This window comes from Musca domestica, unplaced genomic scaffold, assembly GCF_030504385.1.
Source record: "Musca domestica strain aabys unplaced genomic scaffold, Musca_domestica.polishedcontigs.V.1.1 63, whole genome shotgun sequence".
Classification (NCBI taxonomy): Eukaryota; Metazoa; Arthropoda; class Insecta; order Diptera; family Muscidae; genus Musca; species Musca domestica.
This window is the reverse complement of record NW_026712370.1, coordinates 3,594,630-3,620,283: the sequence shown is the minus strand read 5'-3', so window position 1 is coordinate 3,620,283 and position 25,654 is coordinate 3,594,630. Positions and strand designations below refer to the sequence as shown.

Below are 25,654 nucleotides of genomic sequence, written 5' to 3'. Positions count from 1 at the left end.
CGCAGAATGATAACCACCTATTTGACTATATTTGAGAATGTTCGATCGAACCAGCGAGAACGACAAGAAAAAATGTAGAGACATTTATTTTTTGGCCAGCAAATGACTCCGGAAATGCTTCGTGGGTTCTAGTGACGCTTTGTGAAAGACAGGCCAAAGTCAGAGGACAAATGTTGCCATATCTTGTTATTTGGTAAATAGGGAGGATTTTTTGGATTAAGGGCCAGCTATAGGTCTTCAATAGCCCCGAAAAAAATTGTATAATAGTGTAATATCGCACAATATGAACCCACACAATTGGCCTCCCGAACATGAAATAAAATGTGTACCGAACTCGCCGACTCAAATGAAGTAGAACCCGAGTGCTGCAAAAAAAGAGAAACGCATGAAAAAAAAAAACAAATGCAACCAAAAAAATGTTCAAATATGCCACACCACGTGAACGCGGAATGACAACCACCTATTTGACTATATTTGAGAATGTTCGATCGAACCAGCGAGAACGACAAGAAAAATGTAGAGACATTTATTTTTTGGCCAGCAAATGACTCCGGAAATGCTTCGTGGGTTCTAGTGACGCTTTGTGAAAGACAGGCCGAAGTAAGAGCCGAAATGTTGCCATATCTTGTTATTTGGTAAATATGAAGGATTTTTGGATACTGGGCCAGCCGCTAGTCCTCGATAGCCCCATAAAAAATGTAAGAAAGCGTTATATCGCACAATCTGACCCTCCACCAAATTGTTCTCCCGAACGTGAAATAAAACGTGCACCGAACTCGCGTTTTAATAAGTCCATTCTTACATGTATTGTGTGGCAATAGACAGAAGACCTTCCACATGTCTTCTATGGATGGAATACCTTCCACAGGTTTTTTTTTATAGAATGAAGACCTTCACAGATCTTCAATAGATATACGATCATCTTCAGGTCTTCTATAGATGGAAAGAAGACTTTATGGAGAGAAGACTTTCCACTGGTCTTCTATGGAAAGAAGACTTTTCACAGGTCTTCTATTGATAGAAGATCTTCCCCAGGCATTTTGTGGATAGAAGATCGTCCACAGGTCTTCTATAGATAGAAGACCTTTCTATAGGTCGGAGACCTTCCACAGGTCTTTTATGTATATAAGGTACTGCGCAGGTCTTATATAAAGAGAAAAGATCTTCCACAGGTCTTCTATAAATAGAGTACCTTCCACAGGTATTTTATAGATAGAAGACCTTTCACAGGTCTTCTATGGAAAGAAGACTTTCACAGGTCTTCTATGGCAAGAAGACTTTTCATAGGTCTTCTATGGAAATAAGACTTTTTACAGGTCTTCTATGGAAAGAAGACTTTCCACAGATCTTCTATGGAAAGAAGATCTTCTCCAGGTATTTTGTGGATAGAAGACCATCCACAGGTTTTCTATGGATAAAAGATCTTCCACAGGTCTCCTATAGATGGAAGACCTTCCACAGAACTTTTATAGATAAAACCTCCAAAGGTCTTCACAGGTCTTCTATGGCAAGAAGTCTTTTTACAGGTATTCTATGAAAAGAAGATCTTCCCCAGGTATTTTGTGGATAGAAGACCATCCACAGGATTTCTATGGATAGAAGATCTTCCACAGGTCTTCCATAGATAGATGACCTTCCACAGATCTTTTATAGATAAAAACTCCAAAGGTCTTCTATATATAAAAGATCTTTCACAGGTCTTCCATAAATGGGAGACCTTCCAGAGGTCTTTTATGTATAGAAGGTATTGCGCAGGTCCTACATAAATAGGAGACCTTCCACAGGTTTTCTATGGATTGAAGATCTTTCCTAGATCTTCTATAGATAGAAGGCTTCTCACAAGTCTTCCATAGATAGGTGATCTTTTGCAGGTCTCTTGTAGATGGAATACATTCCACAGGTCTTTAAAAGATTAAATACATTCCACAAGTCTTTTAAAAATAGAAGATCTTCACAGGTCTTCCATAGATAGAAACTCCTCCTTAAGTCTTCTATAGATAGAAGTCCTTCCACAGTTTTTCTATAGATGGAACATATTCCACAGGCTTCCCATAGATAGAAGACCTTCCACTGATCTTTTATGATCCACTTATGTATGGATACAAGACATTCCACAGGTTTTTTGCAGATAGAAGACTTTCCAAATTTCTTCTAAGGATAGAAGACCTTCCACACGTCTTCTATATATCATTTTTTTGGATCTTCTTTACATAAATGACCTCTCGGTAGTCTTCTTTAAGGCTTTCCAGACCGCAGATCTTCCACAGATATTCCCAAGATTAAATGCCTTCCATTTTGATAATACTTAAAAGACCTCGTGGTGTGAGATTGCAAACGCAGTCATTTTCCCCATTTCTCTTAGCACATCTGGCAACGCCAACGAACACACAGAGAGCCCGCGTAAGCCCAGTTGAAGGAAAAAAAAGTTTGCTACACTTCTCTCGAACAACGGGAAAAAAAATTAAAGAGAAGTGCCGCAGTGTCTGTCGTCGGCGTGTCTGTTCGAAATAATAAAACAAATACTCGATTTTCAAATCGGGTTTTAGCGAAGGCACACAAAACCAAAGCAATTCAAAAGGTTCAAAAGCGGTGGGGGAAAGAGTGTGGTGGGTATGTTTGGACTAGACGGCGACTACTGCTACGAACAAGTAGAGTAGAGTAGCCAACAGAGAGCGCAATGATTGATTGATCGTGGCAAATACGAGTAGCTGAAATGAGAGGCGGGAGTTTTATTATTAATTCGCGGTATTATTGTTGTTGTTGTTGTTGTGGATGTTGTTTGAATGTACAACAACAACAAGAAAAGCCGACCAACCGAACGTTGGTTAAAATGAAATTTTTCGCTTTGATTTTATAAAAGACAAGGTTTGAGCCATAAACGAAAACAGTCACAACTCAAACTTGGACGAAGTAACAAAGTGTGGAAATCAAATAAAATAAAATTGCAATAAAATAAATTTAAAAAAAAAAATCAAAACAAAAATACAAAATAAAATTCAAAACAGAGCAAAAATTGTGAAACAAAAGAGAGAAAAAAATAATAATAATAATTATAGTAAAAAAATAAAACAAAAGAAAAGAAAATAATATAAATTACTTATATAAAAATATACCCACCATTATTGGAAAAATTAACCACAACTCAGTTTTCCGCGGCAAAGTGAATCAAAAAAGGCAGTTGCAGTGTGAAAAAGTAATTACCATAAATTATGAAATTAAATTATTTAACTAAAAAAAATAAACGTAATTAAGTTAAGACAAAGATTGATGAGAACGGTTTCGTAATAATATCCAAATTTATAAAAACAAACAACCTTTTCGAAATAAAAACAAATGCATAAAAATAAAATATTAAAAACGAAAACGTTTAATCATCTTCAGAAACATGTATTTTTGTGAACGAGAAAAAAAAATACCAAAAATGGAATTTATTTATAAAACATTTAGTTTTTGGAAAAAAAATGTTTGGCTAAAAAAAATGAAAATCAAAATAAAAATTTTGAAACATTTTTTTTTTTTTTTTTTTTTTTTTGAATTTCAAATGTTTATAATTTTAATAGATAATGTCAATTTTTTAGACGAACTTCATAAAATTAGCAGTGAAAAGGAAAAAAATTAAATAAAAAATATCCAAAATTTTGATCATCAAAAGTCAAAATATTTTTTTTTTCAATGCCTTGATGTTATTAGATACCTACCATGTGTTGCAATAAAATAACTCTGTTTTTGGTTATAAACAATTTTGCTTGTGGGTTAATATTTTACCGGCGGTTTTGCGAGTTTTCTTATTTTATCTCAGTTTTAGTGTAACCTCAATATTCAAAAATTCAGTTCTTCAAAATATATTGCAATTATAAACAATTAATATTAAATGAAGGGTACATTTGCAAAAGCAATTTGGAAATAGATTTATAACGGCAATGGCAATATTCTCTTTGAAAATCTAAATAATGCCCACTCTCATGGAGTTTTAATTTATAAATAGTTCGGGATATGTTATTCACGTTTCGAAATTTAAAAATTGCAAAAAAAATAGAATGTTTTGAATATTGAGACAAACTAAAATTCAAAAAAAAAAGTCACGTTTTTAATACCAGGCAGTAAGCTGTGATACCAATAGAAAAAATTTCAGAAAAATATGATTTTTTAACTGAAACCATATCACCGGTTGCTAATACCGTTTAGTTTCGATTTCCTCCATTTTCAAAGTAAAAGGCGAGCTCAAAGAAAATTTTCAACAATAACTCTCGAAGGGAGTATCCGATTTGGCCCATACTTGGTCCATCGCAATATTATTATCAAACTTAGATCACGTTCGGAAATGGTCAATATCGGTCCATCCCTTCTAGTACCACCACCGCAAAGGTTAACATTTTCCAAAAATGTATTTTACTGCACAAAAAGGGAAAGGATAATCCGTTTTCGCTCCAACTTTGCAAATCCTAGTATTTGCATGAATGCTAGGCCAGGTGAAAAAAATGGAAAATATCGGTCCACTCCATCAAGTACCTCCTCCACAAAGGGTCACAATTTTGAATAATTATAACTCTTATAAAAAGTGATGTAAGAGTCCGGTTATCTTCAAATTACAAACATCACTATATTTTTATTAAACCAAGGTCTGGTGTGAAGATTGAATATATCGGTTCACTCCTTCTGTTACCTCAATTTATGAAGCTCCTAAAATTAATACCCGATTCCATTCAGACTTAACACATCTCCATATTTCCATCAACACAAGATCTGATATAAAGATGGTAGAGATCGGCCCACACATAGGGTCAAAGTTTTAAATAACCAAAACGACTACAAAATCCAAAATAAGCATCCGGTTCTCTTCATGTTACACACATCCCATAATTTCTACTAACACAGTATCTGCTGTAAATATGGGATACATCAGACCACTCCTTCTGGTACTTCACCCAAAATGGGTCAAAATTTTTAATATCCATAAAGCTCCTAAAACGCGAAATTAATATCCGATTCCATTAAGACTTGGTACATCTAAATATTTCTATCAACACAAGATCTGTTATAAGGATTACCATCTTATTACCAACAGATCGGACCATTCCTTCTGGTACCTCCCACACAAAGGGTCAAAGTGTTGAATAACCAAAACCATTACAAAATCCGAAATAAGCGTCCGGTTCTATTCATATCTCACATATCCCATTATTTCTACTACCCCAAGATCTGCTGCGATCGGTCCATTGGCTCTGGTATCTCCCCCACAAAGGGTCGACATTGAATATCCATGAAGCTCACAATACGCGAAATTAACATCCGATTCCATTAAGACTTGGTACATCTCGATTTTTCTATCAACATATCTGCTGGTACCTCCCCCACGGAGGACTCAACATTTTGATAAACAAAACGCGAAATAAGCATCCAACTCCCATCAAATTTACACATACAAACATTTTTGCTAACACAAGATCTGTTGTGTGAAGATGATATATATCTGTCAACCCCTTCTGGGACCTCACCCATAAATGGTAACAATTTTCCAGACTCCTATCTGTCATAACTTGCGAAACAATTTAGTGACTCTTTACAACTTGATATATCTAAATATTTCTCTCAACCAGAAACCTGAGATGAATATGGAATTTATGATTTCACATAAAATTGGATAAAAATGTTCGATTTTCTTGTCATTTTACACATAGTCGAACATTGGCTGAGGGTATACATCTTTCGGCAAAACCGACTGCTACTTTTTAACTTGTTCTGTTAAGGATTTGCTTTACCTTTGCATCAGTGTTGAGTACACATACCAAATACTCGTTCTAATATGTAATTATTTCACTTATTTTAATTAAATTGTTAAACAAATTAGATTTCCGCAATGTTTTTGTCATTGTTGTTATTTAAAGTGTTAAACAAAAATTTGAAAAAAAAAAAAACAAATTTTTTCAATTGAATTTTCTTGAACCGGTAGGTCATTAAACTTGAATTTAATGTAACATAAATTTAACAAAGTTGTCATAATTATTTTGCCGTGTTGTTGTTGTTGTTGTTTTGTGCTCAAACCCTGATGATGTTTATTAAAACAAATGTTTTGATGATTAACTGGAGCAAAAGGGTTTTGTTGTAATTCGTAATTTGACAGCCGTTTTGCCCGACTCCAGCTGTGAGAGGTAAAACACAAGTGGAATTTCCATTGGCTTAAAATCGACTTAGGGTTTTGTTTTTGCCATGAAGGTTAATATTTCTGTAATGTTAGAGCTTTTAGTTCCATTAAAGCATTAAATTATTTTTCGTGTTTACTTCTAAGCATTTCGTGTTTGTTGTGTTCATTCGCTGTTTCTTGAGCGAACCAGTGAAGCGTGAAATCTGACTAATTAATAGTGACATTGAAAAAATGTTTTTTCGGTAGCCTACAATAAATTGGGGATTTAGGAACAAAGAATTCGAGAAGAATAATTGTTTGGTTTAAATACAAAATTTCAAAATAAATTTGAAAAATAGATGACAAGCGACAACTTTGTATTCGATAGTTTCCCTAAAATTGGCCAGTCTAGTAACAAGATACTATAAATTTTAGGAAATGTAATGGTTATTATACAGGGTGAAATAAAAAACTGAAACAAAATCAAACGCAATAACTTTTAAATATTATTTTTAAATTTTATTGAATGAAAGCAAAAAATGTCGGAAATAGCATAAAATTTTAGAATAAGTTTAGATTTGTTCGAATTTGTCACATTTTGCACGAATTATAGCCTTCAAACGGCCAATGAAACCGTCATTCGCTGACCGAATGTTGCTCTGCGGCGAAGCGCTTGCTTGAGGTGATCGACACTTTGGTATTTTTTAGTGCCAACCTTACTTTTCAAAATACTCCAGACACAATAGTCCAACGGATTGGTATCCGAAGATTTTGGTGGCCATTGTGCGCTGGAAATGAAGCCCAAGGCTTTAATACACCCTCCAGAATATTTTCGCGATAATATTCGGCATTTATTCTAATGCCACGGCGATTAATACAAGCGGAGAGCGACTATCGGCTGTTATGGCGGCCCACACCATCATCATGGTCGGCGCTTCCGTTCTGGTGGCCAACCGAAGGTGCACATTTTCAGCTAACCTCTTTGGCAAGTAAACACGTTCATTTTGTTCGTTTACAAACTGCTAGACAACGAATGTTTTCTCATCGGAGAAAACCAAATTCGGCAGTTCGCCACTTTCGGCCAAGTGAAGCAACTCTTTAGCCCTTTTGAGTCTATTTTCTTTCTGTTGCGGTGTAAGGAATTTCAATATCTTTACCACGAGCCCATTTTTCAATATTTGCCGAATGGAATATAGCGATATGTTCAGCTCACGAGCCACTGCGACGCGGGTTTCGATCAAGTCGCTTCTTTACTTTTCGAACCCTTTCTGCTGATGTTGCTGTTTTCTTCCGTCCACTTCCTTGACGTTGAGCTACGCTACCAGTATCACGGTAACGAGCGATGGTACGAGACACAAAAGATTTATTCACATTTAAATACTGGAGTGCTCTAACGATAGCCAATTGTGGTTTTCCAGCCAAATATAAAAAAAACCAAACTATCACGCTTGAATTCCATCAAGAATAACTTTTTGTGCTTGTAAAAAATATAATGAGCTGTCACTGGAATAATTTTAACAGCTGTCGGACCAGTGTCTTAGAAATGACAGCAGTCTGAAGTTGGATGCAGTTTTTTCATCTCACCCGGTATTCTAAGGTTCAATGTATCACATTTTAAAATTTTGGATATCTGTGTATACCTAAAAAATTGTGTTTTTGTTTTCTGCCCATTAATTTTATTCGAATATACATAAGCAAGCCGGTAAGCAAGCAAAGGTTTACAATTTTGAAAATTTTAATTAAAGCATTTTTTCACAATTTTGATAAATTTTAGGTTTAAAATTGAAGCCTTTTTCATGCCTAATTCAAATTAAAAATCGTAAAATTTCAAAGAATTTAATTGAGACATTTAATGATTTCGGGATTTTTGTGCGAAAATATATTTGTATTTGAGTAATGACCTAGTTTTACCAACAATGTAATCCCCTCTTGCATAAAGCCAAACCCACACCATTTATGTGTGTAGGGTATAATTAGCCAAGGCATTAGTCATAGAAATACAACTACATATTAAAAAAAACGACAAAATAAAACAAATTAAACAAAAACAATCTCTATAATAAATTCCTTTTAATAATAAACATTTTGTTTATTTAAATTGTAGCAGTGGAATTTGCAACAACAACAACCGTAGCAGTAGCAGTCAAAACATAGCGAAAGAATCATTCATCCCCTACAACCAAAAAAATAAAGCCAACATCTAAAGCAGTATCGTCAACTCAAGTCCACAAATTTAATAAAAACTTGTATTTTTTGTGAGTGATTTTAAGTACTTAGTATTATAACAACAACGAGTGTGAACCAAATATATATATAGTACACAACAGCAACAAAAAGAATATTATCCGCTTAGAAGAAAACCCAATATTATTTTTTTTATAAAATTTGTTTGTGTTGTGTTTTTGTGCAAAAAGCAAAAATAAAAAATATTGTCTATTCGTTCGTTATACTGGCTACGATAAAAGAATTCGAAAAATTCCAAAATGAAATTGAATCCGGCCTCGGATCACGTCTACTTCAACGATGGCTTTAAATGCTCTTCGATCAGTATTAATACAAATCTTAATGAATCGTCGAATGCCGATGTAAATGGCGCTGATAGCGGCAATGGATCGCAGGGCTCGAATGAGTTTATATGTAAGTACATATTATAAAATTTTACAAAAATAAATATTTTTTTATTCTATTTATTTATAACAAAAAAATTGTAATGTAGAGATTGTGTTCTGTGTCTTTACAAAATTAAATGCAAATGAACAGCACAATTTTAAATGTATTTTTCAAAATGTTGGTTTTTACTCAAAATATTTGGAATGATATATTGATATTTTTCGCATTCAAATTTTGCGTCGTCATAAAGAAACAGGAACACAATTTTGAAAAAAAAAAAACATTTGGTCTAAAATTGATTCCCAAAATCCTTATCTTAAACGTAGTAATTTGTTTAAAAAAATGTATGGAAATCCTCTTTCAGCTAACAAACGTGCTTTTTATATATATTCTGGATCAGCGTAAAATTCTAAGACGATCTAGCGATGACCCTCTGTCTGTCGTAATCACTCTTTCGAACGAATTGAAATAGAATGCCAAAATGTACATGCATAGTTTACCAGTGGGTAAATTATGTTCGTAAATGGGCCATATCGGTCCACGTTTTCGTAAAGCCCCCATTTTACGGTACCTCCCGATATTCGGTACTTTCATGATTTTAGCGACATTATTTACCGGAATTATTTCAAATTTCGTATTTGAAGTTTGTAATGGGTGCTAGAGCCTATGACAAAAATGTTTGTATTCAGGTCCACGTCTTCTTATAGCCCCCATAAGACGGTACCTCCTGATACTCGGCATTTTTATGATTTGTGCGACATTATCACCGGAACTATTTCAAATTTGATATTTGAAGTTCGTAATGGGTACTACAGCCTATGACAAAAAAAAATCGTAAGTAGGTCCACGTCTTCGTTTAGTCTCCATATAACAGTTTTCACTTAAATGGTAATTTCCGGAAGATTTAAAAAAAATTAAGTTCCTTTTAAATAGTAGAGGGTAAAAAGGTTCGGCCCGGCAAAGTTTCCTGCTTTTATACTTGTTTCCTGCTTTTTTACCACCGCCAGATCTCCACACCAAAGACCTCAGTATCACATACCGGAATTCCAGCTACATACATTCTCTCAATACCAAATTTAGTACTTTTCGTATAATTTTGGTATACATTTCCAAAACCACTTCCATATCTTAACCAAAGACATCAACAGTGACATCCATATCAAATTTCAAGGTTCAGACCTATCCCTTGACCCAATAATAAATTTAGTACAATTTAATACTTTTGGTATAATTTTAGGACACATTTCCAAAACTACCACAAGATCTCCACACCAGAGACCTCAGAATCTCATGTCGGGATTCCAGCTTCATACATTCACTCAACCCCAAATTTTAGTACACATTTCCAAAAAAAAAATCTTAACCAGAATTTAAGCTCTATACATTCACTCAATTCCAAATTTAGTACTTTTCGTACAATTATGGTACACATTTCCAAAACTACCTCCATATCTTAACCAGAGACGCCAACAGTGACATACATATCAAATTTTAGAATTCCAGCTCTATATCTTAACCCAATACCAAATTTTGTACTATTTAGTACTTTTCTAAGAACTACAAATTTCGACCTTAGATACCTACAGTAATCTGAAATATCAAATTGCAGAATTTTATATATCCCCTTAGCCAAGCACTATCTGTCCAACCAGTACCAAGTTGTACCAAATATACACTTGTGCACTTGTAGTACTCATTTCCAAAACCACCTATTTATCTCAAAACTACCACCAACCAGCTTCATCCAATCGCCCTAAACCAAACCGTTCAAAATTTAGTACCAATTAGTACAGATCGCACACTTAGTACACATTTCCGAAAACCATCTCCATATATTAAACTTACCTGCATCTCATACCACATTTCAAATTTATAGCTCCATCGGTTCACATAGTACCAAAAGGCTTTTTAATATTTTAGAACTTTTCGTAACCACAAAGTTCGAATTTCCAAACCCCTTTGGTACATCTATCCTGCACTCCATCAGCTGATTCCGTTAGTCCAATACAGATTTTTCAATTTTTAGTACGAATTTTCACACCTCCCACTAAGCCTGACCCCTGAGCAAAATTTCAATATTCTAGCTGCCGCCGTTTCGTCTGGGCGTTGATTCGCAGTCAGTCAGTAATATTATTCTTTTATATATAGATAAATATATTCTGTAGATCCAATTTTGTATTTATCGCTGTTCCACTGTGCTGCACCAGATATCGATATCAAAATATTGGTTTTGTGTTCAAATCTAATTTATTATTCACGAATAAAAATTACTGTCATTCCAATTAAAACTAAATTTTAAGTTTTTTTTTTGTGGTCTCAAAACCTTTCTCAAAAGAAAAAAAATCAAATCAAAACTGGAATTTTTGTTATGCTTTCAAAACAAAACCCACAAATGATGCGCCCCCATAAATTAGTTACACTGGATGAATTTCGTTTTGAAACCCGAAAAAAGAAATTTATGGAATTAGTTAAAAAAACAAACAAAATATTTATGACGTAGTTAATGGAGTCAAAATAAATGTAGCGTTGGAGAAAGACAGTGGATGCTTAAAGAAAAAAAAAATGGGAAATATTTTTATTATAAAAAATTGTAAAAAATCGTATTTTCCACTATGAATTTTTTACAATCCAATTTCAAATAATTACTTATTTACTTACTAAAATTCGAAACGTTTCGATTGCTGTGATTTCCATAACTTTTATTTCATATTTTTCTCTTCAAAACAATGCTTTGAAATATTTGAATATTTTCCCATAAAACTAATTTGAAAAAGTCGGAAATGCCTTTATTTTCCAATGCGAAGCGACAAAAAATAAGCTTGCAAATTTATTATAATTATGTGAACCATAAAAATTGAATGCTGGCTGAGAAATTATCGGCAACAAAAAAAAACGCTTCATAGAGGCCGCCGCCTCACCTGTTGAACACGGCTGCTGCTCTAGAGAATCACCCTCCAGACATCTCAATTGTGACGTCTGTCTTAGATTTGCTGTTTTTTGTTTTACATTTTTTTATCCGGGATAAAATCACATTCCGGTTAGTTATAAATCAAATTGTTTTTTTAATAAACCGAGACAATAAAGAATTAAACTTCAATTGCAAACAAAAAATTATCAATAATGGAATTTTAAGTGATTTGGAATGCGTTTTTTTTTTGTACGGTTGTTTGGTCGTTAATAATAAGCCCCTCTTAATTAATTGGATCCGGGTGAATAGCTTAACCGCAAAAATATTGTTTCGTCAAAACATTCCATTCATCCGGCATGTGGCATTGGGTATCTGGTTTTTTGGGGGATCTCTTGGTATTTTTAAAATAAATAAATTTTGCCTTGAGCATTAAAAGAAAAAAATTAAATATTTTCAGAAGGAATTTCGAAAAATGAATGGAAATAAACCAAATTGTGGGATAATTAATTTATATGTGATTTTTCTTGGAACTAGCAAACAATTACTGGTTCTATTAAAATACACTAATTATTTTCGGAATTGATGCAATTTTGATCGATGAAACATGCTTCTAGAGAACCCCTCGAGGGATAACATAAATAGTCCATTGTGGAAATCTCTAACACCGTTCGGGGAATCTGTCAACAACTTTCTAGGAACCCTCTATGGGATCCAGAATAGCTCTTTCTAAAGTCTGTAAAGACTCCATAAATACCCCTATAAAGTCAATAGTCTATAACAAATGTATAGAGAGCTCCATTTTGAAATATATAGCATATCCCGCCCAGAATCATATTTAAGCTCTTTCCTGCTAGCCCATAGATACCATAAGTTCATAAAGGCTTCCTTTGGAACTTTTTCTAGGAGGCTATAAAGACTACCTAATGGAACTCTATAATTACTGCACAATAGGAATCTATAATGACTAATTTATGGTTGTCTACAAAGACCCCCTTGTGAGAACCAGTAAAGACTCGCATTGTCCGAAGACCCCATTGTGTGAATCATGGTGGGTCTAAAAAGAGACCCCTTTGAGAGTCTATAAAGACCATTGTTTTAAAGTCTTCCTTTTAAAAAAAATTTAAAGACCACTTTTAACTTAAGAAGAACTCTCTTATGGGAGTCTATAAGGGCTTACAAATGAAGGTCTGGAACGGCTTCCGTCAGGCAATCAATAGAAGCTACCTTATGGAATTTTGAGATTCCAGCCGGTTAGAAGTTTGTAAAAACCCTGTTTCGGCATCTGCTTCATTCTGGTATTTTAATTAAAATCTCTTTTGGGATTTTATTGAGGAGACTCCCCTAACCAGATATATTAAGATTAATTCGGTTCCTTTTCAGAAACCTTTTAATACGATTCCATTTGGGGTATCTAGTAAGAATCTCTCCGGCAGTCTGAATATGCTCCCATATGGGATTCTATAAACACTCTCTTTGCATTCTACAAAGATTCTCTTACTGGAGTCTGTAAAGGCATCCTTCATGGAGTCGATAAAATACTACATTTTTGATGCCTTTCGGGAGCCTAAATATGTGTTATTCTGGTACTAGTATTATATTGAGACTCTCTTTTGTAGCTTAATTAAAATGTAAACTATTGGCTGTCCAGGAACTTATGGGAGTTTATAAAGATCAATAATGTTTCCATTGCAGGAGTCCATAAACCCTACTTTCTGCGGTCTAAAATAGCTTTTTCTATATAGATATTCCCATTCTGGTAGTCTATGATGGTCCTCTTCAGGAAGTCTACCCACTGACCTCCTTTTTATAAAGCACAAAGTATCCCAGAAAGTTAGCAATTTCTTACTTCTTAGAGTCTGTAACTCCTTTCTTCTAGGTGTCTTTAAGACTTCCTTCCTTTTTGTCCGAGGTCCAAGAACCTTCCACAATGGAGATTTTATATCTTGTACAAGTCTATTAAGACCACCTTCTAGCATTCTTTAAGGAAAATATTTGTAAATCTTTTAAATCTGCCTTTCGTAAAAAGTTTATCTTCAGTTGTTTTATTAAAACGCCTCCAAGTGCGCTCTTAAGGCTATTTTTGGTTTTTTTAAGATTTCCTTTTGTCTTCCAGACTTGCAAAGATGTTGATGCCCATTTTTCTTTATTACTTTATTGAAAATTAAATTATTTAACTTTTATCTTTATTTTATAAGAGGAGAAACATTACTAAAAAAGTAGGATATCCACTTCCGGCAGCATGTGAAATTATCCTTTATAAATACTTTTTTTTCCAAAACTTGGTTCCATATTTTTTTCTCTTAAAGATTTAAAAAATATTCGAATATTTTCAAATCATTTCCAAGTCTACTTTTTATACCCTACAACACTATGTGTTCGGGGTATTATAAGTTTACTTGGGCCAAAATTTATGTAACACCTCGAAATATTGGTTTCCCGCATAGGAAAGTATAGCTCTAACTCTAGCTATGTATGTCCGTCCGTCCGTCCGTCCGTCTGTCCATGTTAATTTGTAATCACTTTACAGGTCACAATTATGCCCCGGGCTTCACAAAATTGAGAATGGAGGTCAGAATAGAAGCCTTTTGGATATGATCGCATAATATTTAGGGATTGAAATGGACCAAAAACTTAAAAATTTCCTGATTTTACAGTTGCTCTACAAGTCGCAATTTTAGACCAATCGACGCGGAAAGCAGGGTGATAGAGCTTAGGGCCTGGCATGAGCCTTCCAATTTTGATGGGCATCGGGTAATATTTAGTGGGTGAAATAGACATAACATTTGTGTTAAATAAAAGTCAAATTTTCCATTAAACCGCAAATATGTGTTTCTCCTTCTTTGTTTCCACAAATTGTTTATTGGACAAAGTTGAACAAACTTTCTGTGGTCCAAAAATAAGTTACCTTCGCAGTCATCCAGTCAAGTTTTATTTTTATATTGTTTAAAATATCCCGTTAATATGTTCAAATTGGGTCAACTTCCGCCAAGTTAATCCAAAATTAATTAGCACAATTAAAGCTGTGTTTCATGTAACTAATTAAGAGTATAGTCATAAATAAAATAATGAATTATTGTTTAAATTGTATGGTAAAGATAGACATCATGTTGTATTGGAATCAATTCGCATGGGGAATCCCAAACCAGACGTTTAAAATATATTTTTTTCATAATATTTTCTCTATATATTATAACAAGTGGTAATTTTTTCACAAATAGTAAAGGCTAGTTTGCACATCATATTAAAATTATGTATAAAGTGTCTTTTTCACATTTATTTTTGAAATTTTTATAGCATACTTCTAGGCGCTCACAAAAATACGTAAAGTAAAAAAGGATGCTTTTCACCAAAGTCGTCAGATCAAAAATCTGAAAAAGCCAAGTGACCATTCCCTTGGTCATGATGAAATCATGATACTGGTGGTAATCAGCTAAAATTGCAAAACTAAAAGTTTAGTTTTGAAACGTATTACTTAGATAGAGACTAATATGATGTTAGTCTGGTTTAAGTCAGATATTCTTATACTATATTCAGACCATATGTTTACTGTACGTATATTAATTTATACTTCACTATAAAGCATTTTTTATTTGAAAATTTCTTAAGGGCGCCAAAAAGTATGCTATATATTTTTATAGTTATATATTATAAAAGTGGAAAACTTTCTTTATAAACGATATATAGCCTTACCGATACAAAATTATTCAATTTTTATTATCTTTCAAGCGACATATATTGTCTTTCCTTTCGAAAATAAGGCCAATGACACATAGATTAACCCCACATACCATCTGTTTTATCAAAGAAAAAAAAAAAACAGAAAACAACAAATCATTCCCAATATTTGTTTTTGAAATTTTTTTCCAAAATTGTCTCACCCTGGCCAAATTTTGAATACCTCAGGTGGAACATACATGCATCCATGCAGTTTGTTTATTGCGGTGCAATATCCTCCATAAAATTTGATAAAATAAGAAAATTGGGTCAATCTCCTTCGGGTTTGTTTGCAAATGGAAATTATCTGTAAATTCTTAAAAAAAATAAAAATTTACAGGTTTAAAAACATCTGTTTCCAGTCCATCACTGAATATAATTACATGCATATGACGTTATACGGAGATATCCCCCACAGGTATTAATACACACAGTTCCACGCACACATACTCAATTGAGATTGGATCAATTATATATGTATTTATATTGTAATGAGATAAGATAACTCCAAGAATAAATGCTGCCAATAGTGGGGAGTCTTGAAAGACACACTTCTCCACGTCACGGATAAATAAATTACACGGTGCAACAAAATTATTTTTTTAATAATAAGAGATCTAAAATTAAAGATCTAGAGAGCTAAAAATAAAAGACACTTGTATCGGCGTTTGAAAATGTACATTGCAAAGTAACCTAAATATGTAGAGGCGACAAGTTTGCCTCTCTTCCACATTTTTTAATTTTTATAGCCTACACCACATCACACTGTGGTCAGGGTATTCTGTAGAAGAAAGAAGCGTGTTGGACCCATAGTTCCTTTTGATGATCTGCATAGAATTATATTCTGAGTCAATTTATGCATGTCCGTCCGGCCGTCCGTCCATGTATTTTTGTACACAGGTCGCATTTATTGCCCGATCGGGATGATATTTTGCATAAATCGTTTGTTTGGCCTAATGGCGATCCCTATTGAAATTGGAGATAATCGGTCAAAATTTAGATATATCTCCCATACATATCATCGCCCGATTTGCGTTTGGTAAAATAAATTTGACTCATATAACCAAATTGAGCCTAGAAATAAGTGTGTCAAATTTGGTGGAAATCAGTTCAGATATACCTATAGCTCTCATATATATTCTTCATCCGATATACGTAACAACGATATTTCGAGAAATATATGAAATACATCACAAAAATATTTTACCAAATTTAACTCAGATCGTTTCAGATTTGTATGTAGCTCCCATATATATCTTTACTCGATTTCAAGATTATTGTGTACCATAATATGCAGGATGAGATAAAAAAACTGCAACAAAGTCAAACGCCATAATTTTTACATTTTTTTAATGTTATTGAATGAAAGCAAAAATTGTCGGAAATGAATCAAGTTTTAGAATAAGTTTAGATTAGTTCGAATTGGTCACCTTTAGCACGAATTATGGCCTTCAAACGGGCATTGAAACCGTCACACGCTGCCTGAATGTTGCTCAGCGGTATTATGGCCCATTCCCGGCGAAGCGCTTGTTTGAAGTGATCGACACTTTGGTATTTTTTAGTGCCAACCTTGCTTTCCAAAATACTCCGGACACAATAGTCCAACGGATTTGTATCCGGAGATTTTGGTAACCATTGTGCACTGGAAATGAAGCGAGGAACATCATTTTGTAATTGCGATGGTGCTGAGTCCTGTTGGAATGTCCAAGGTCTGCGGCCAAAATGTTTGCGTGCCCAAGGTTTTAATACACCCTCCAGAATATTTTCGCGATTATATTCGGTATTTATTCTGATGCCACGGTTGATTAGTACGAGCCGAGAACGGCCATCGGCTGTTATGGCGGCCCACACCATCACCATGGCCGGCGCTTTAGTTCTGCTGGCCAACCGAAGGTGTACATTTTCAGCTGACCTCTTTGGCAAGTAAACCCGATCAATTTGTTTGTTTACAACTTCTGGGCAGCGAATGTTTTCTCATCGGAGAAAACCAAATTCGGCAGTTCATCACTTTCGGCCAAGCTAAGCAACTCTTGAGCTCTTTTGAGTCTATTATCTTTCTGTGGCGGTGTAAGTTCTTGCACTTTTTGGAATTTCAATGGTTTTACCCAGAGCTCATTTGTCAATATTTGCCGAATAGAATATTTGGATATGTTCAGCTCACGAGCCATTTTCGGCCACTGCGACGCGGGTTTCGAAAAAGTCGCTTCTTTACTTTTCAAACCATTTCTGCTGATGTTGGTGTTTTCTTCCGTCCCCACGGTAACGAGCTATGGTAGGAGACACAAAAGATTTATTCACATTGAAATGCTGGAGTGTTCTAACGATAGCCACTTGTGATTTTCCAGCCAAATATAAAGAAATCACACTATCACGCTTGAATTCAATCCATCACGAATAACACTTTCCTGAAAAAATCTCACCAAAATGGTTTTGCACGCTTTTAAACAATATAGTGAGCTATCACTGGAATAATTTTAACAGCTGTCGGGCGAGTGGCTCAGAAATGACAGCAGTCTGAATTTTGTTGCAGTTTCTTTCATCTCAACCTGCATATGTATATTAAAAGTGAGTTTAATCAAAAAATATATTTTTTATGAAATGTCACCATAAGTCCTCACTAAAAACAGGTCTTTCTTATCTATGGCATATCAAGAAACTATTTCCAAAAAAATGCGAAAATAATTCCTAATTTTTGTAAATCAATTTTTCTTTTTGCGCCTGCCCCTGAAAGTAACATAAAATTTCTTTTTAGGAAAAAAAGTTTTAAAAGAAGAAATATTCTACACAACATTTCATTATAATTCTCAGAATAAGCTATATATCTAGGTCCTACAGTTTTTAAGAAAATTACATTCGAAATGTATGTATATGTGAAAATTGTGTGTTTCCTTTTTTAAAGTAAATTTAACACGTTTCCAATTCAAGACAAAAGCTATCCTTATACTTCATTTTTTCGGGAAAGTGTCAAAGGAAGAAATATTCTAAATCGAATTTCATTGGGAGTCTCTGAAATAAAGAAATAGATATGCCTTATATATTTCTTAAAAAATATATATTATCAATTTTGGAAAAAAAACATTCTTATTTTTCTCACTTTCTCTCCTCATTTTCTATAATCCATCTCCCCTTCCAAAATATTTTATAAATTTCTAGATTATTTTTTTTTTTCATTTAGGTATGCAAAATAAAAATTTGCAAACGTAATATTAAACCATTAGCAGATACATTCTAATCCAGACTCTTAAATAATTCCATAATGATTGCAAAAAAAAGCTGAGAGAAAAAAAAACAATGAACAAATCTGTGCCAGACACCCAAATCAATCATCCATGACGAATGTGTTTTTTTTTTCTGTTTCAAAACATTTTCAATAGAATTATAAAAGTCACCAAAACAGATTTCAATTGTTGTTTTATAATGTGAATGCAACAACAAAAGCAAAAATACCTCTCTACGAAAATAAAACTAATTTTGCGTAGTAAAACTCAACTCAGCGACGCGCAAAGCAAATGCCCTGGGACGTTTCTAATTCTTAAATAACGGTTTTCAAATATTGCACGTCCGATAATTACATACACGACAGACGGACGGACCGACCGACCGCCCACCCGCCGCCACCTGATCGTTTTCTTTTTGTAGAGATTTTTTTCGGCACCCGCCTCAATCCGGTAGCTGTTACGGCTAGGCAATCAAGCAACCAACGTTGTCAGCCGCCACCTCAGCTTTACGCTTGTTATGGCCAACATGAATTCGTATTTTTTTGTTGTTGTTGGTGTTTTTTTTTAATTTCATTGTTGCGGAATAATTACCTGACAGTTTTTATTGAAGAGTTTTAATTGTTAGTATTTTTTTTTTTGTTAAAATTTGGTTTGATTTCCTTTGTGCTTAGCTAAATTCGTCAGTTTAGTAAGTTGCGAATTTTTTATTTAACCATTTAAATATTGAAATTATTAGCCCGGCAATGAATAATAAATGATTGGGAGAATATCTGCGAGAAAAATAACACAGGGCGACAAAATTTAATTTTTTTAATAATTAAAGAAAAATCCAGCAGATTTGGTTTATAAACAAATAAAAAAGCTGTAAGTTCGGCCGGGCCGATCTTTGAACACCCTTCACCATTTGGAACTTTTTTGGCAATTCTCAAAAACAATAAAACTTGTTAAAAATTCCGTTATATTAGGGTCTATACGACGACGTGGTCCTGCATAGGCATCTTTTGTCATAAACCATTTCAATATTCAGATGCGAATCTTGAATAAGAAATTCCTTGAATAATGTCGCTAAAATCATCAAAATTATATTTGCACAGACAATTTTCTGCCATAGGCTGTAGTACCCATTACGAACTGCAAATGCCAAATTTGAAACTCCCTTTAGCTGGTCTATAGGGGAGACTCCCTTTAGCTGGTCTATAGGGGAGACTCCCTTCAGCTCGTCTATAGGGGAGACTCCCTTCAGCTCGTCTATAGGGGAGACTCCCTTCAGCTCGTCTATAGGGGAGACTCCCTTCAGCTCGTCTATAGGGGAGACTCCCTTCAGTTCGTCTATAGGGAGGACTCTCTCAGCTCGTCTATAGGGGAGACTCCCTTCAGCTCGTCTATAGGGGAGACTCCCTTCAGCTCGTCTATAGGGGAGACTCCCTTCAGCTCGTCTATAGGGGAGACTCCCTTCAGCACGTCTATAGGGGAGACTCTCTTTAGCTCGTCTACAGTGGTAACTCCCTTCAGCTCGTATGTGGATACCTCCTTCTACTCGTTTATAGAGAATCCCTTTAGCTCGTCTCTCTTTTCTTTTCTTTTTTTGTTTTTTTTTTTTTTTTTTCAATTTTTGAAAATCAATTTTAAACTTCAAACTTTAGCTTGACTTTAGATACTCTCTTTTACTCTCTGATTGTCTATAAGGCCTACCGTGTTTGTGAAGAATTATCTTTTTGAAATCCATTTTATTACCCTACATCTGTTTTACATTCCATGGAAAATTTTGTGTGTCCTATATTTTAATATATTTATTTAAAAAATAAATAAATAAATAAAAGAAACCCAAAGTGCAATATGCCTAGTAGTCAATCATTCTGGAATTTCCGTGAGGAAGTTTAAATAAATATCGCCGTGGAATTTGCATAACTGAAATATTTGGCATACCACACAAAAAAATTGAGTTCAAATGTGTTTTTGCAAAATTTCTCAATAGAAGTTGAATGAAACATTTGGTATTTTGCTAAGCGTCCCAATACCCTACCCATCCAATGGATTAACAAACAAAACAACGTTAAATGTCATTAGACTCAATATTACCATAATTGAATAATAAATGGAAATCGATATCGAATTGAGATTATGCTGTCAACGAATAATAGCCAAAAAGATATATTGACATTTCCTTAAATTTTTGACAATTAGAACATGTCATATAATGCCAAAAAAAAAGATTTGCAATTTAGTTAATCTATGGCATTACGTGTTGTGAATATTTTATTACTTTTTATGAAACATCATAGATACATACATGTATATATACATACATGCTATATTATATGGAGTACTCCATAACACAGCATGATTTTAAATTTTCGTTTAATGTTTGTACGGTAAAAGAGAAAATATTTTTTTTCATACTCCAACAAAGAGTCTCCAACGATGGTCAAAAAAAGAGGTTCTATGGATCGCGAGAAAATAGTCTTTAAAGATGGCTAGATTTTAAATTTTAAATAAACAAAACTAGGACTTCACTATAAAGCCAAGATTAGCCTCTGAAACAAAATTAAGTCTCTATAGTCGACAAAAAGAGGGTCTCTATAGTCAGGAAAAAGAGGATCAATTGAGAGTCACCATAGGGAGCGAGTATGGAATTTTTATAGACGAGTACAAGAGAGTTTCAATAGACGACCAGAAAGAAGTCTCTATATGCGACCAGAATGTTTTCTCCATAAACGAACAGAAGGGAGCCTCCTCTATAGACGATCTGAATGAAGTCTCCTCTATAGACGATCTGCATGGAGTCTCCTCTGTAGGACGACCAGAAGGGAGTCTCTATACGCGCCATGTAGGAAGTTTCCACAGACGACCAGAAGGAAGTCTCCACAAACGACCAGAAGGGAGCCTCTATTGACGACCAATAGAGTCCTTAGAGACTCTATAGAAGTCTAGACTAAAGTCCCAATAATGACCAGAAAGGAGTCTCCAAAAAGAAGGAACTTTCCACAGACGACCAGAAGGGAGCCTCTATTGACGACCAATAGAGTCCTTAGAGACTATAGAAGTCCAGACTAAAGTCCCAACAATGACCAGAAAGGATTGGAGAAAGATTGGAAAGAAGGCTGTCACTATAAACGAGCTGACCAGAAGGGAGTCTCTATAGGCGCAATGTAGGAACTCTCCACAGACGACCAAAAGAGAGACTCTATAGACGACCAGAAGAGAGCCTCTATAGACGACCAATAGACAGTCCTTAGAGACTCTTTAGAAGTCCAGACTAAAGTCCCAATAACAAGTCTGCAAAAAGAAGAACGAGCTGAAGGGAGTCTCCTCTATAGACGATCTGAATGGAGTCTCGTCTGTAGGACGACCAGAAGGAAGTCTCTATACGCGCCATGTAGGAAGTCTCCACAGACGACCAGAAGGGAACCTCTATAGACGACCAATAGAGAGTCCTTGGAGACTCTATAGAAATCCAGACTAAAGTTTCAACAACGACCAGAAAGGAGTCTCCTCTGTAGGGCGACCAGAAGGGAGTCTCTATAGGCGCCAAGTAGGAAGTCTCCAGAAACAACCAGAAAGAAGTCTCCACAGACGACCAGAAAAGAGTCTCTATAGACGACCAATAGGGAGTCCTTAGAGACTCTATAGAAGTCCAGACTAAAATTCCAAAAACGACCAGAAAGGAGTCTCCAAAAAGGGGGTTGTATCAATCGACAAGCTGAAGGGAGCCTCTTCTGTAGGACGACCAGAAGGGAGCCTCTATAGGCGCCAAGTAGGAAGTCTCCAGAGATGACCAGAAGGAAATCTCCACAGAAGACCAGAAGGAAGTATCCAGGGACGATCAGAAAGAAGTCTCCACAGACGACCAGAAGAGAGTACCTATAGACGACCAATAGAGAGTCCCTCGAGACTCTATAGAAGTCAAGACTAAAGTTTCAACAACGACCAGAAAGGGGTCTCCAAAAAGATCACAAGATAGTCGCTGTGGACGAGTAGAACGGAGTCTCTATAAACGACCAAAGAAAATATCTACAGACGACCAGAGGAGGGCTTCTATAGACAACTAGGAGGAGTCTCTATATAAGTTCAGAAGAAGATCTCTATAGATGATCAGGAAGGAATCTCTATAGACGTTCAGAGGAGACTTTTTTAGACGACCTGAAGAGAATCTGTGGTCTCTGTCGACGAGTGGAACGAAGTATCTACAAACGACCAAAGAAATATCTACAGACGACCAGAAGAGGGCTTCTATAGATGACAAAGAGGGAATCTCTATCTAAGTTCAGAAGAAAATCTCTATAGATGATCAGGAAGGAATCTCTATAGACGTTCAGAGGAGACTGTTTTAGACGACCTGAAGAGTATCTATATAGACAAGCAGAAGAGAATCTCCATAGAAAATGTGATATGAGTCTCATAGAAATATGATATAAGTCTCTTAAATCATATTCGACATTAGAATTTAGTTCTGTCCCAACCTCAAGATCAACAAGTCAGACATACCATGTTTTATACGTAAATAAACGTACCTTATATATTTATAAAGTGCGTGTGCAAACCACACGATATGTGCAGCCACAGAATCGAAAGATATCAAGATTATCTTGACATACGCCTTTCTTTATGGGCACGATATTCAATTGTTGATTATCACATTTGTTTATAAAAATAATATATTTTTTTTAATAACAGAATATATACTTATTTTTACATATATATCTGGAGTGAATGTCTGCCCTGCCAATTTATTTTTGTGGAAAATAAAAGAAAAAGGGATTAATAAAGGAAGCTATTATTATAAATTTGCTTCCACTCACTAAGCGACTCAAGGAGGGAGGTGTATGTTGTTTTGAAATTCAAAACTATTATTAATATATATATTTTTAATAAAATACCACATTTATGTGAGTGACAAAGAACTTTGGTTCTTGGATTCCACACCTTATCGTTCAAAGGCGTTTGTGGCAATGGTAATGATTTGAAATTGTTTTGAAAATGGTCACGAAATTTTTATTGAATTATCCGATCAAAAAAAGTTGCACAGGAGACACGAAAGTGAGATGCGGAGTTTATATTGAGGAATTGAAGAAGACTAAATCGAAATATTTTGACTATAATTCGAAAATCATATTTGTCATTTTAAACGTTTGATTCGAAAAATAATATTTAGATTTTTACATTTCTTTTGAACCTCGAATTATTTAAAATAACTCTAATTAAACAGTAGTACACGATCTAGGAATTTTGTGCATTTTCATCGCATTTGCCAACGATCTAGTCGTTATATGGGGTTTTTTAAGTTTACAACAGGTCCCCAACTTATTGGGAGCAAGTTTTACTAGCCTATATAAAGGAACCTCCGATTTTAATTATTTTAAACATCTCAGTTCATTTTTAATAGAATTACATTTAATCTGGTATTTTTTTGTATATAAAATGTTATCTACTTAAAATGTACCTTTTTGCGAAACCCCCAACCGCCCTTTCATTTAAAAGATTCATCAAATGCAATCGATCTCAAGTTTGACGAACGATATTAGACAATGCCATAGCATTATTTTTACGCTTGACTACACATTTTCAATTTTCATTTTCATTTCACAAACAAAACAATTTTCTATTCTCGCCATAACAAAAATGTATTTTTTTAGGGGGAGGAGAGAGCAGCGGATAGATCACAACCCTACCTATACTGTTGTTATTTAAGTCTTATTGTATTTAAAGCTGGCTTTTAGCCATTTAACAGATGAATGCTAGGGAGAGCGTGATTTTTGCTTTTCCCAGCACCTTAACAAAAAACGAATCAGTTTAAAGTGAAATTAAAGAAAATAAAAAAAAAACAAATTTGTTAATCAATGCTCTAATCAATGTTTGATGTGAGGAAGATGTTGTGAAAACTTTAGACTTGAAAATTTATTTTATTTTATTTATTTTTTTTTTTTTTTTTTTTTGGTTTGTTCCATAGAATTTATAAAAATTGTAGGATTTTTTTTATTGCCACAATTATGTTTTTCGTTAATTGCTTTTATATGGAAAATAAACCTTGAAGAATCCTGTTTTGTTTCTGGGTTAAGTTTAATGTTCGAATACACCTTGCTTGCTTATTTTTTGTTGTCATGTTGCTGCTGTCTGTAAAGGTCTAAACCTCGCCCAATTTAAGCAGAAGCGGCAGTTACATTTAACAACAGCAGTTAAGTGATGCCCTAAGTGCTATGCTTGTACGTGTTATTATGTGAGAGAATATATTGCTTAACAAAACATTAAGGTGGGTCAAGCTAAAAGTCTGTTTTTTTTTTAAATTAATAATATGACACTATTGATTCGGAAGGGTCTGCGTTTTAACATTCATGATATCCATTTCGCCATCTATTGATATAAAGCAATCGATTAATTGACAAGTCATACAAATTTTAGAGCATACTTTTAGGCGTGAAATGAATTTGGCTTTTTTTAAAGAATACATTCAAAGAGGACCTAAAACATGGGGTTTTTGAAGAATTTTTAATAGTTTCAAAGTAGCCCAAAACGTGGATTTTTTAACGAGTTTTTAATCAATTCAAAGAGCACCTAAAACGTGGATTTTTTAAAGAATTTTTAATTAATTCTAAAATGACATAAAACGAGGATTTTTAAAGAATTTTTAATTAATTCTAAAATTACCTAAAACGTGGGTTTTTTTTAAAGAATTTTTAATTAATTCTTAAATTACCTAAAACGTGGATTTTTTTAGAGAATTTTTAATTAATTCTTAAATTACCTAAAACGTGGATTTTTTTAGAGAATTTTTAATTAATTCTTAAATTACCTTAAACGTGAATTTTTTTAAAAACGTGGATTTTTTTTAAAGAAATTTTAATTAATTGTTAAATTACCTAAAACGTGGATTTTTTAAAGAATTTTTTATAAATTCCAAAATGACCTAAAACGTGGATTTTTTTTAAAGAATTTTTAATAAATTCTAAAACGACGTACAACGTGGATTTTTTTTTTCAATAAGTGGGAAATTGTACTGAAAATTGACTAGTGCCCTTTAACTTCAAACGATCGCAAATATCTCGGAATCTAAAAATGTTGGTCTGAAATAGTACACAAAGATGGATA

At 34.2% G+C, this 25,654-nt stretch overlaps 1 protein-coding gene across 1 annotated transcript in view; it reads left to right on the top strand.

Annotated features, from left to right (window-relative positions):
* Nucleotides 1–2,876: 2,876 nt before the first annotated feature.
* Nucleotides 2,877–25,654, top strand: part of LOC101887990 (sodium-independent sulfate anion transporter) — a 28,090-nt gene continuing 5,312 nt past the window's right edge. The window contains exons 1-2 of the mRNA XM_059129609.1: nt 2,877–3,193; nt 8,226–8,758. Of these exons, the coding sequence (XP_058985592.1) occupies nt 8,605–8,758 (154 nt within the window). The 5' untranslated portion in view covers nt 2,877–3,193; nt 8,226–8,604. The remainder of the gene's footprint in view (nt 3,194–8,225; nt 8,759–25,654) is intronic.